Below are 14,315 nucleotides of genomic sequence, written 5' to 3'. Positions count from 1 at the left end.
GGCTTTCAGCATGTTTTGGCCTTTATTATTGATATCCTCTCGTTCTTTCCTCTCACCTGTTCTTAGATTCTCTCACATTGCTATTTGGATATTTTGTGGCTTCCTTGTGAGAACAGACCCAATAGTTTGTTCCAACGATCTCTCATTTATTTGTTTCCATGGTAAATTTCCTTGTTTCTGGCTGAAAGGGTCATACAATTTATCCTTATGTTTTTCTTTCTCTTCACATTTCTATGGGGCTATTATCTGTTATTATTTTGTGTCTACTGCAAGCTACCTCATATTTATTTTCCTGCTTTTAATTAATTCCACAGTCTTCCTCAGGTTCACTCCTCCCTCAGGCCAATTAATATACCTTCTTTGGGATCCACTACTATCCCTAATTTCTCTTATTACAACTGGTTAAATCACCCTTCCTGTTTTATTCTTATCCCAGACAGGAATGAAGAATTGGGGTAGATCATCCATTTGTCCCTTAGTTGCCATTGATAATCTACCATCACCCCATAAATGACATTCTCCAATATAACATTGCCAACAATTTCCTCATATCAATATAGTTTTATTTTGATTCAGGATCCTATTCTCACAATCCACAGCATCACTCCATTTTATTGTAGAATTCCATCATATTCTGATGATTGCTCCCCATTTCAAGCCAGTCTAGGATGGCTTGCTCACTAGTTAGCTCCTCAAGATTTCGGTCCAGATAACCATTCTGCGTGCACTCCATGAATTTAACCTCCTTTCTCCTCCACAGTATTGTTATTAATCTGGTTAGCCCAATTCACGTGTAGATTAAAGTCACGCATAATTACATTTGTACGCTTATTGCATACATTTCTAATTTCTTCTTTATTGCCATCATCAAAAATCACCAAAAATTATTTGAACCTCTAAATACAACCCCCATTGGAGTTTTCTGCCCATTTGTATTTCTTAACATTGTCCATACAGATTCCACCTTATCAAAACTAATATCCTTTCTCACGAGTGTGTTCATCTCCTCTTTGAACATCAATATTAAGCTACTTCTTCTTCTTTATTGCTTGTGCTTTGTAAATGTAGTACTCCCTTGGATGTTCAGTTCCTTGTTCCTTCTGCTGCCTTATGCCGTAATCCCATTCTCAATATATTAATGCTTTATTTTCATGTATGCACAGCACAGTGAAATTCCTTTTCACAACCACAAACGCACAGTCGCCACAATTTTGGCACCGGTTAAAATAAACAAAAACACAGAAAACACGAACAGTCCAAAGTCTAATCCATTTGTTCGAAGTCCTGGAGTGCCCACGATCCAGAAAGCCTGCAGGCCTGCGACCCGACATTCCTCTCCTCTGCTGACTACCCTGTGCCACGGGAGGGTGTCTCCTGCAGCTGACCTTGAAGACGCTGGAGGTAATACCCTGGTTCCTCCCCTGCCGGTCCACTCTTCGCATCCATGAAGCCAGAAGCTCCTTCTACGACTCTCTGATCTTCGGACATTGAAACTTTCGATTTTTATTTGTGCAATTAATTCCTCCATCATATTGCAACTTTTTCTTCACATAAAACATAGAGCCTAGAGCCTTGACTTTGTGACATTCTCAGTCACCATAGCATTATTTTGCACTGCAGCCCCATTTGCATTTCCAACCCTGGTTTCTCAGGTTTTTTTCTAATTTCTTCTTTCTCTTGACTGTACACAACATTTTCTTTACTGTGCAGAGGTTATTGCTTCATTTTATGATCTCTGCATGCCCTGCTCCAAATTATTTATTCTATCACTTCATCTAGATAAAACCATAACGTTTTTTCATTCCAGTGTTCAGCAAGCTTTTCCAGACAAGCACCTTTGGTCATCATTTATTTTCATACTGTGAAATAAATTTTAATTTTCCAAGGCCGATGGTCTCTTACCACGCTAAAATATCTGTGATTTAAACTCATTTGTACAGCCAACTGAATTTGGACCACGTCTAGGATAAATTCCAGGCCTGACCATTTCCTCTATATAATCTCAAGCACGAAAAGTGACAGAGGTTTACACTTGATAAACTGCCTGGTCTTCGTCTGTTCACCTTTCATCTCTCTCAAAATTTTCTAACCGTTGTCTGAAGACAAGAGAATTTATTTTCTTTGGGAGGAAAGTAATGGGCAAGGTTAAGCAAGAATTTTGTCTGCAGCTGTAAGTGACCGAGACAGGATAAAAATCTCATTTGTGGTTAAGCTGGCAAATATTTCAATGAATTACGTGTTCCAACCTGGCAGATGCTCAGAGGGCAGCTGTCCAGCCTGTCAGCTGGGAAGCCTGTGGAAGTTCATACATACATCTCTTGATTCCACAAGGACTTTATAGACAAGTACTCCCAACTTAGTCTTGTGCCAGCAGTGAAACCCAGGCCTTCACAGATATATCCTGGGAAGTATTAAAATGTGATTTCAGAAATAAAACCTGAACAGCAATAACAGTGCTCTAACAGTGGTGTATATTTAATTAGTATTCTATCCCATGTCAGGACAATTTCATTTTATGGTTTATCTAAACATAGCACAAAAAGTAAGGAAATTTGTGTTTGGTAGATTATTTATTTGTTGTAACAATGCTTCTTGGCAATAAATCTTATACCGTTGGAAAGCCTGTTTATTTCCCTTTTAAATGGTGCCACATTTGTAAGGAACATGTATTTGTGGGATGAACAGCAGAGCTGAGTATGTGGGTTGCGCCCATGAAAAATCTGCCAAATCTTCTCTGCCAATGCCAAACAGCTTATTCTGCCATTGACTCTTGTTCGGTGTTGTTTGGTGGATTGGATGATTGAAGTCTGAAGAAACAAGACATATTGGCAATTTAACAATATATTCATTTAATAAACAGGAGCCTCAGTAGCGTGTGGAAGAACCATACACAGCCAGAACAGCCTGGCACCTCCTCCTCATGCTGGTCACCAGCCTGGTCACACACTGTTGTGGGATGGCATCCCATTCTTCAACCAGCATTTGTCGCAAGTCAGCCAACGTGGTTGTGTTGGTCACTCTGGCACGAACAGCACGCCCAAGCTGATCCCACAAGTGTTCAATGGGGTTGAGGTCAGGACTGCTGGCAGGCCATTCCATCCTCTCCACTCCCAAATTCTGGAGGTAGTCTCTGAGAAACCCTGCTCTGTGGGGGCGAGCATTGTCATCTTGGAGGATAGAGTTCGGTCCCAGACTGTGAAGATATGGGATTGCCATTGGTTGCAGAATCTCATCTCGATATCTCTCTGCATTGAGATTGCCTCCAATGATGACAAGCCTCGTTTTTCCAGTGAGGGAGATGCCGCCCCACATCATCACACTGCCTCCACCAAAAGATGTTACTCTATCGGTGCAGCAATCAGCATAACGTTCTCCGCGTCTTCTCCACACTTTGACCCTATGATCCAACTGCCGTAGGCAGAATCTGGACTCATCGCTGAACATAACATTCCTCCACATGTTCAGGTTCCAGTGCACGTGTTGCCGACACCAGCGCAAACGGGCCTGATGGTGAAGGGCAGTCATGGCAGGCCTCCTGGCAGCCCTATGAGACCGGAGATGGGCTGCGTGCAGTCTGTTCCGAATTGTCTGGGCAGAGAGCCGTCGGCCATATCGTCCTGCAAACCTTGACTGCAAATCTGTAGAAGACAGCCTACGGTTCCTAAGTGCTGACAGGGTGAGGAAACGGTCTTCTTCGGGTGTCGTCTTCTTGGGACGCCCACTTCGCGGCCTGTCTCTGACATCCCCCGTTATATGGAACTTGGCCTTCACTTTGGAGATGGTACTAGGGCTCACTCCAAATAATGCCGCAACTTGGTTTTGCGGAACACCAGCTTGAAGTTGCCCTATCGCACGGGCCCTATCCAGATCAGTCAAACGTGGCATGCCGATTCTTGGAGCAGACACCTACTGACCACTGTAGCAGGGCCCATGCTCACAGATGCTGCCAATCAGGTGCCAATCAGGCACCTGATTGTCAGCACCTGGGGGATACCAGAAGCTCAAAACAAGAGTCAATAGCAACAGCAGAATAAGCTGTTTGGCATTGGCAGAGAAGATTTGGCAAATTTTTCATGGGCGCAACCCATATACTCAGCTCTGCTGCTCATCCCACAAATGCATGTTCCTTACAAATGTGGCACCATTTAAAAGGGAAATAAACAGGCTTTCCAACGGTATAAGATTTATTGCCAAGAAGCATTGTTACAACAAAGAAATAATCTACCAAACACAAATTTCCTTACTTTTTGTGCTATGTTTATTAAAACAAGCGGAGTCCGGATTAAATGCCACTCAATTTCTAACTAAACCTAACCTCACTTATACTTCCTGATTCTTAAATATATTCCCTAATTCTGGAGAATTCTAGTGACTTTGAGACATGAACAGAAACATTTATATCCGTAAAATTATTAGTTGAATCATCTATAGATAAATGTCAAAAGTGCTTAGTTAGAACAAGGAATCGCACAAATAAGCAAATACTTAAAACCATTTGCAAGTTGGATTTCAGAAATATTTGTGTTAAAATGGAATGAAATTTCATGAATGTGTAAGTAATGTGCTATTTGTTGATATAATTTCATATTTTAGCTGAATACCAGTTGCTGTGTGGAAATCAAGGTCCTGGCTATACCATTGACTTTGGAACTGGAAAACCAATTGGTAAGTAGAGAGATTCTTTTGTCCTGCCACTCCCCTTTTCCAGTTTTCTTCTCCCTCCCTACAATCAGTCCAAAGAAGGGTCTCAACCTAAAACGTCACCAATCCATGTTCTCCAGAGAAGCAGCCTGCAGTTCATCGGCAGTTCTTTGTTTCTACATTCTTCCATGTTACATGTGCTTGAAGGTCATTTTAAAATATTTTACTGTGCACAAAATATATTTCAGGGGAATCTATGGTTAATTGTAAATCAAGAACACTTACAACATGTAATTCCCACACCAACAGTCACAGTATGCTTCCCTGTTGTTTGTCACATCGATATCCTAGTGATGAGGTAGGAGGATAAATTACAGGAAGTGAACACTACTCCAAAAATCAAAGCACAGGAAAGTCATAAACCCAATTTATTCTTAAAACTGTTGTTAGGAACAGCGTTGTTAGGCTCACTCTGAACATCTGAGGCCTAGCCAGGCACCAAATTGTATTGAATTCAATACTGCCCAAAATTAGGCACAGTATAAAAAACAAATGTTCAATAAGAGGTTAAGTACTGCCTACATGTTTGAGGTTAAAACTTAGGCTTCTAATATCTGTGACCACTGCCAGTACGACTTGTCTGAAGTGGACTTTAAAAGATTACTAGACCAAAACTCTCCTGCATTGGTGCAGCACCCGCTTCACCCCTCCCCCATCCCACCCCCCCAAACCTCCATCCCCTTCACCCCTCCCCCTCCCTCCCCTCTCTCCCTACCCCCTCCTCATCCCCTTCACCCCTCCCTCCCCCTCATCCCCTTCCCCCTCCCTCCCCCCTCCCTATCCTCCCAGCCCACTCCTCCCGCTCCCCCCCTCTCCTCCCGCCGCCCTCAGCCCAACCGTGGAGCCGTTGCCAGGCGGTGAGTGCCCCCGTGGCCGTGTGCCAGCAAGAGGGGAGAGGGGAAGCAGTGACGTCAGCCCCGCTTCTCTTGCGGAGCCGAAGCGTCTCCTGCAGCTCGTCTTCAATCTGCGCCGGGGAACGGGGGGGACAGCATGGACCCGTTGCCGGGCAGGGATCGTCTCCCGGGGCCGTGGGTGGGCGAGAGTGGACAGGGATAAGGCACTGACCTCGGCGGCATTTCTCCTGCTGCGAGCGGCAGGCAACGGCCGTCTTGTTGAACCCTCTGCAGCTGCAGTATGGGAGGAAGGTCTGGCAAAGGTCTGGCACAGGGCAGACCGGAACGGGCGCTGGTCCTCCGGGGGGGGGGGGGTGGATTTATTAAAATTTATGAGGTAAGTAGTTTCTAAAAAAGTAACAAATGTGGGTTTATTCACACCATAGGGGTATGGTGAGTAGGGTAGGCCAAAGATTGTGGCGCTATCGAGTACCATTTTGGTTGTGTAGAGGGCAAGGGCATGGTACACACATACACATAAACAAACTGAGAGTTTTAGTAATATACTAGCAAAGTGGGCCCGTTGGGCCCATTCCCACACCCCCCATTCTCTCGTCCCCCAGCCCCACTTACTCTCCCCACACCCCCCCTTTCCCCACGACCTCCCCTTTTCCCAGTACCCCTCTTTCCCCCACCACCAAGCCCCCTCCGCACGACCCCTTTTGTCCCCCTCCCCAGTCCCCATTCTCAGACCCCCCCCATTCTCTCTCCCCAGACACACTCTTACTCTCCCCCACCCCCCCTTTCCCCAGCACACCCCTTTCCCCTACTCTCTCTTGCCCCCAGCACCCCACCCCCGCTGTCCCCCTCCCCAGTCCCACTCTGCCTCCTCCCACCCCCACTCTCTCCTCCTCCCACCCTCCCCGTCGCCCCCACCGTTACTCTCCCCCTTTTCCTACCAGCCCCCCCCCCCGTGGTCCCGGCGAAAAGCAGTTACGGATCGTGCAGGGAGGAGGAGGGAGCTGCGGAGTGCGGCCGTTACTGTGGCGTGGCCGAGCCCGGACAACTGGAGACGGATAGGGCGGCGGCGCGCTGAGTCGGTGCGATAGCGGGGAGAGGGTCTCCAGGGTGTGGGAGAGAGGAGAGAAGCATGGGGAGAGAGGAGAGGGGAGCCGGTGATCGTGGGCGGGCGGCTCCCCTAAGGGCGTCCATGTTGACGGTGCGAGTGAGGAGAGGCCGCGCGTGCGTGCTGACGTCATACGCACAGACGCACAGCAGCGCCACGCTGAAAACCTTCAATAAATCAGTAGGAGGGGGGCAGCGCGAGCTCATCTCACAGGGGCATTGTGACGTTACACGCTGAAGACCTTAAAAAAATCGGTTAGAAATAAAATGTTTTAACTTTAAAACCTCTGTAACTTAAAAAATATACGACCAAATTAAATGAAAATATCATTTTCGACCAGCGTTCAGCGTGGTGATTAAGGCGGTGCAAAAATTGTGGCGCTACGGTTCACCGTTTTGCTGAAATCAGCTGAAATCACTGATACAAACAAACAAAGAAATATATATATATATTCATATATATATTCACAAGATCTGAGTTTTAGTAGTATCTGTATATCTATAGATAGATAGATATAAATATTGAAATACCTTGTTTTAGGATTTAACTTATTTCTCTTGTTTCATTTTTGTTTCATTTTAAATATGTAATCAGTAATGCTCTCAACATGAATATCTGTGTAAGTATAGTCCTTGATAATTGTTTGAGATTATTTAATTGGAGCAAAATGTCTGATTTTTTTTGTAAAGATTGGAGAGCAGTCTTGTAATATGTCCTTCTTCTGCCTTGTTACCTTCAACGTGGCAGCACAGCCTTTGCTCAGTTGAGAGATCAATTCCTCAGTCCAAAATCAAAATTCACTCTTTACCTGGACTCTCCTTTATGCTTCTGCAACCTAGAGTACCTACAGCAGGCATCTCAAGGCACTGGAAAAATATCATCAATGCTGTCCCGACTCAATCCTTCAAATTCAATGGAAGGATAAGTGAACCATCATCGATGTTCTACCTAGAACATAGTATAGCACAGGAATAGGCCCTTCAGCCCACAATATCTGCCAAACATGATGCCAACTCTTATCTGCCTGCACATTATCCATATCCCTCCATTCCCTACATATCCTTCTTTCCCAGTGATGAGACCCTACTTACACAGACAGCGATGTTGGGAACACCATGTCGTTAACAGGTACGTGAACAGGAAAGGTTTAGAGGGATATAGGCCAATTGCAAGCAAGTGGGACAGGCTTAGATGGGGCATCTTGATTGCCGTGGTAGAACTGGACTGAAGGCCACTTTTCCGTGCTCTGTGACTGCTCGAAGTGGATAAAGAGTAGATAGAACATAGAACAGTACAGAGCGGGAAGAGGCCCTTGGGCCCACAATGTCTGGTCCAAACATGGTTAATCTCCTCTGCCTGCACTTGATCCATGTACATATCCCTCCACTCCCTGCATATCCATGTGCCCACCTGGACATTTCTTAAATGTTGTATCCTAAATCAGGATGGTATTGGGAACATTGAGACTATGTATCAAAGGCATGCAGAAACACGCTTAAGTGGTGGAATGAGTAGACCACCTCACAAGCTTCCCAGCCATCTGACTCATCAGTGATGGGGTCTGCAGTTTCTAGATTGTCCTCAATAACCACATTAGAAACAACAAGACCAGATTAGAAGCAAGTCATCCATGATCCTGATCAAGATTACACTGATATTACTCAGAAGGCTGACAATTGTATTGCACAACACAAATAACAATACACACTTAGGGGCATGGAGAGTTGGTTTCATTTCTTGTAGAATTAGAGCAGCATGAGCTGGGTGAAATAAAGAAACATTTTTAAGCTTTATATTTGTTTCATTACACATCAACAACAGTAGTAAAAACTTTGCATAACTTGTATATACAATTATTCTTGACTGCAATAGATTTTATTTGTTTAGATTCCGTCCAACACAAAAATAAATTAGCTACTACATTTTGGAAACATGGGATATCTTGAAGCATATTTTAATTAATCCGCTTTAGAAACATGGGAATAAGTGCAGACTCCAATGTCCCTTGATGCAATTCTGCGTTTCACTGAGATAGTGTACGATCTGTGATTTAACTCCTTGTTCCCAGGTTTGATCTAAAAAGAATATTTCAGACATAAAATTACCAATAACGCATCAATTGACTTTGAACAAATTAACCTTTTGGGAATCCTGCACCAGCACTCTTGTCCCTTTGCACCTCTGATTTCTGAATTCTCACCCCAATTAGAAAGTCTTTATTCCTACTATCAAAATCCATGACTCCACACTTTGATAGACAATAGGTGCAGGAGAGGGCTATTCAGCCCTTTGAGCCAGCACCGCCATTCAATGTGACCATAGCTGATCATTCACAATCAGTACCCCGTTCCTGCCTTCTCCCCATACCCCCTGACTCCGCTATCTTTAAGAGCTCTATCTAGCTCTCGCTTGAAAGCATCCAGAAGATTGGCCTCCACTGCCTTCTGAGGCAGAGAATTCCACAGATTTACAACTCTCTGACTGAAAAAGTTTTTCCTCTGCTCCTGCTACACTGTATTCCATCTGCCACTTCTCTGCCCACTCTCCCAACCTGTCCTTCTGCAGACTCGCTGCTTTCTCTACACTTCCTGCTCCTCCACCTATGTTCGTGTCAATCGCAACGAATGTGCAAAGTATGTGATTCTAATGATAGATTTCTTATCTCTAGATATTGATGAATGCAGAGAAATCCCTGGCATTTGTGCAAATGGTGTCTGTATTAATCAGATTGGTAGCTTCCGTTGTGAGTGTCCGATGGGATTTAGTTATAACGACTTACTTCTCATCTGTGAAGGTATTGTGTTCAATTATAAATCATTCCGCTAAAGTTTTCGAGACATGTGATGCTTTGACTTTAATATCACAAACAATGGAGTTTCACAATGAGTTGCAGCTTGACATAAAAGCATTCTTGAATATTGATATGTTTATTAACTGTAACATAAAGATACTACTTCTTTATTACTTAATATTCTCAAAATCTCACCAGGGTTTTTGATGTATTTAATAATTGTTTTTGAGGTTTGGATTGTTTTCCCATGCGACCTCCTGTTTACGCACTAAGAAAATCCTACAAACTGCTTTGTTGGTTTGTTCAAAAATTTGTTCTGAATGTTCAATTATTCTCTACATCTACTCCATAATGAATGTCACTCCTGAAAACGAACTTGACATTAAGAACACGAGTTGACCTTTTGAAAACAAAATAAGGGTAAAATGTGGAAATTCAGCAGCCATTGTTTCTGCATTGGTAACACAAAAAACATCGACTGCCCAGCCTAAAATGCATGATTGCCTTGAACCATGAGAAATAAGGATCCAGATGCCAGTTTGCTGCCTCCTGCTGGTTTCACTCAGGAAAAGCATCCTTTCTGATTTCCTTTCTCATTGATTTTGTCCCTTGTTGCCAACATACTCTGGCAACAAACTTTTCATTTGCCCCCAATAGCTACTCACCAATATTCCTATTTGCACCATCACAGTATCTATCTTCTTTGAATGTATAAGGTCCTTTACAGCTACGCAGCAGCTTCTGAATTTAAGTCTCTTCACTGATGAGTTGCTGGGGTTGCCTGGCAGCCTGCTCTCTGCAACGTTGCCTTCGTTCAACTAAACCCAGAGACCCAATATCAAATATGTTCACAAACTATCATCTGGGGCTCAAGTTCCCAAGTTTACACCAGTGGGTATGTTTAGGCTGGTTCCCCAACATTTGCTCCCTTTAGCGTAATGTCACTTTATTCTTTCAAAGGAGTTGAAAGGAATCAAAGGAGTAATGTGGAAATGTAATAGCAAATCAGTTTAATGTCTGTGATTCCAACTATAATTCTTTGATAAAATTTAAGTACAGCTTGCAGTTTTATCTTTTAAATATCATCACTTGTCAGTGATAGTTACATAATCTCTGATGCCAATAATTTTATTTTAGATATTGATGAATGCAGTAATGGTGATACCCTTTGCCAAAGAAATGCAGATTGTATTAATATTCCTGGCAGTTACCGCTGTGAATGTTCTGCTGGATACAAACTAGCAGCAAACGGAGCTTGCATTGGTAAGAATTTACTTCATTAAAGCAGCATCTTTAATAGTATATCAGCAAGCAAATTGGCAAACATGACTATTACAATAGTTATGACTTGCATTTATAAAATCCCAATCGCTGAAAACACGTCCTAAGGTGCTTCATGCGCATATTTAAAAAACAGACACTGAATAAACACAAGTATTAATAAAGGTGACCAAAAGCTTTGCTTATTGAGGGAGTTCCAGAAGCTTGGGCTGAAGCAGTTGATACTATAGTGGACTCAAGTGAGTTGCGCAAGAAATCCAATTTTTATTGCTTGTAGAAGACTTCAGAAATGGGGAGAGATAAAGCGAAAACAGAACTTAAACATGCATATCAGAATTTTCATTTAGGTCTATTGATTGACTGGGTCAGCAAAGGACAAAGAGATAGGTTAGTAAAATGGATATGTGAGGCAACCTTTTGGATGAATTGAAACTGATAAGAGACCTGGTCAAATGAACATTGGGGCAATGTTACCTAGAAAAAATGAATGCCAGATGAGGATTCATTGGCAGGTAGCATGAAGGTCATTGCAGAGGCAAGTGATGTTACAAAACTGGTGTGGATGCAGTTCAGTGCCTCTTTTCCTTATGCTATTTTTCTCCTGGTTGTTGTATCTCTGGTAGTATTAGGTGCTGGAGATAATATGAGGTCAGAAACTCAATACGTGATTGAACAGTATCTCAAGACCATGGTTGTTTGCATTTTCTATGGAAAATATGAAATTGGTGATGAGTTTGAGACACTTAAGGCGAAGGTTTCAATCTTGCCCATGTTTAACTGGATGAAATTGTGAAGCCCAAAACTGATCTCAAACAAGCAGTGAAGTGACAAGGAGAATAGTGAAGAAGTTGAATTGGGTGTCAGAAATGTATATGAAGAAGCTGACCCTATATCTGCAGTTGATATATCATTTCAATGAGGGGAAAGATGGGCCAATAGAGAGAATGCAGTACCTATGTGGGGTGTGGAAAGATATGACTGTGCTCTGATTATGAGCAGATAGTTAGCAGTAACATTGAGTCATCTCGTCTTACAGCATGGAAACTGGCCCCTCAGCCCAACTTACCCACACTGGACAACATGTCCCATCTACACTCATCCCACTTGCCTGCGTTTGACCCATATCCCTTTAAACCTGTCCTATCCGTGTAACCATAGCACTAACATAAAATGTTACAGCACAAGAACAGCCCTTGGGCCCAAAATATCTGTGCCAAACGTGATGCCAATGCCTTCACTTATCTACCTAATTTTATAAACCAGAGTTTATTCTTTAATGGATATAACAGGCATTCAATAATTTAGAACTTAATAATTCTCAAAATGTTCTGTTTTTCATTACCAAAAATTGTTCTACATGATTCACTTAGATCGCAATGAGTGCCTGGAAATTCCAAATGTCTGCAGCCACGGTGATTGCATTGATCTGAGAGGAGGTTATCGGTGTATATGTCATAATGGCTTCAAGCCAACTCCTGATCAGACCATGTGCATGGGTAAGTGAGACGATCTGCTGCCAACATAATGGTTAACATTGTTGTCAGTATCTGTGTTTATGGTATCTCCTCTCTTGTGAGAGTCAGTGCTGCACCAACTAAAAATGTCAGCAGAACAACGCATAGATAATTTTATATTAAGTAAATAACAGAAACTAATAGTGCACAACAAATTGGTACATCATGTTTGTAAAATAAAAGGTGCGTTACATCCAAGGACAACTGTTTGTTCTTTCACTTTTAAAGTATCCCTTAGATATTTAGTTATGCAAATGCTTTTATCAGTTATTATGGATTATCTAATAATATATGTGAACAGAACAATTTAACATTTGCAGATGTCGACGAATGTGAACGGCAGCCTTGTGGAAATGGAACCTGCAAGAACACTGTGGGATCCTACAATTGTCTCTGTTTCCCAGGATTTGAGTTAACGCACAATAATGACTGCATGGGTAAGGCACAGACATATACAATAAGACATCTGATGAGATTGTTTTCCTGGCAAAGTGTAGTTATTTTAGTCTTGCATAATCTATAACATTTAAAACACAAGTTGCTTGGCACTGTTCAGCAAATTTAAATTTTAACTTGTAGGAATCCATAAATTTACAGTGCTTAATACAAAAAAATATCACACAATCTACTTTTGATGTGTTTTTTACGTTAATCGCATTTTGCCAGTGAATAAAAAAAGTTATGTAAAGCAATGTAACAGGACATAAAATAGGAATCAAAACCATGATAAGCTATTTCATTCCACCAAGAACAAGTGTGCCAACCTCTCAATCTGCCACTGTCACACGGAATAATTGTAGTACTGGCTTGAAAAGTAATTCTCAGCACATTTTTGGTCTCTTAAACTGCGAACTTTGTCAGGGATTCTTGTTTTATTCACATTGATTTGTTGAAAGTGTAGGAGAAACAATGCTCGATATGTATAGGACGTTTATGCATGGCTTTCTACAAATAACATTGATAAAACAATACCTAAAAAGTTCTTAGCTCGGTTACATAGCATTAAAATTTCAATTGTTCATCCTTCTCTTCAAATTTTTAACTTTCCTCCAATAGTTCATGCTATTACAATCTGACACCACGTTTTCTCTTTGGGTTGGTAGGAAAAGTCAAAATGACAAACTTTGCAGTCAATGTACAGGTGCTCCTCAACTTACGATGGGGTTATGTTCCGAGAAACCCATCATAAACCAAAAATATCATTAGTCGAAATGCATTTAATACACCTGATCACATGGCCAGAAGCGAGCTGTGGCTCGCTACGGGTCACTACCATTTGCACCATCGCAAAGTCGAAATATTGTAAGTCGAAGCATCGTAAGTCGGGGAGCATCTGTATTTAATGATGCCATGTCAAAATTCTTATTTACATTTCTAGTTCATAAATGTTATTTTTCTACTGTTATTTGGGATTCCTGTGTCCTAACATTGAATTTGTGTTTCATCTTTTATTCTGAATAAATGACGTATGGTTTGGAAGTTATTTGTTAAATAAGAGTGAACCCACATTATTTTCATTGAATGTATTCTCCGTCATTTCCTCAGATATCGATGAATGTACAATCCTCTTTGGTCAAGTCTGTAGAAATGGACAATGTTTTAATAGCATTGGCGCTTTTCAGTGTCTATGTCAGGAAGGCTATGAGCTTACACCTGATAGGAAGAACTGTATGGGTGAGTATGTCAATTATTGACTTGCAGGAAGCTTTGGAAAAGTTATTCTGTACATGGTTTAGGTATCAGTTTTGGTTTCTTTTCTGGACAGATATCAACGAATGTGTGTTGTCTCCCACATCGTGTGCCCCTGGAACCTGCCAGAACCTTGATGGTGCTTACAGATGTATCTGCCCTTCAGGTTATGAGGTGCAGAATGAAAATTGTATAGGTGAGGATCTGTAGTGCTTCCTATTGTTCCGAATCCTTGAGATTTCTACTTAACCATTTGAGCTAATCAATTTATGCACTGTTAAACTATTTCAAATACTGTACATGTATGAATAAAATATTAAACATTTCCAGCTGTGTAATTATAAAAGTGTTTGGTGAAAATTGCCAGTTTTGATAAAGAA

General features: G+C 42.0%; 1 protein-coding gene across 1 annotated transcript in view; it reads left to right on the top strand.

Annotated features, from left to right (window-relative positions):
• LOC144592393 (fibrillin-2-like) overlaps positions 1-14,315 on the top strand; it is a 259,796-nt gene that overhangs the window by 199,934 nt on the left and 45,547 nt on the right. Inside the window, exons 42-48 of the mRNA XM_078396959.1 lie at positions 4,594-4,665; positions 9,329-9,454; positions 10,589-10,714; positions 12,103-12,228; positions 12,567-12,683; positions 13,792-13,920; positions 14,012-14,131. Coding sequence (XP_078253085.1) covers positions 4,594-4,665; positions 9,329-9,454; positions 10,589-10,714; positions 12,103-12,228; positions 12,567-12,683; positions 13,792-13,920; positions 14,012-14,131 — 816 coding nt within the window. The remainder of the gene's footprint in view (positions 1-4,593; positions 4,666-9,328; positions 9,455-10,588; positions 10,715-12,102; positions 12,229-12,566; positions 12,684-13,791; positions 13,921-14,011; positions 14,132-14,315) is intronic.

This window comes from Rhinoraja longicauda, chromosome 3 (assembly GCF_053455715.1).
Source record: "Rhinoraja longicauda isolate Sanriku21f chromosome 3, sRhiLon1.1, whole genome shotgun sequence".
In the NCBI taxonomy this organism is placed as follows: Eukaryota; Metazoa; Chordata; class Chondrichthyes; order Rajiformes; family Arhynchobatidae; genus Rhinoraja; species Rhinoraja longicauda.
This window is presented reverse-complemented; position numbering and strand designations above follow the sequence as displayed.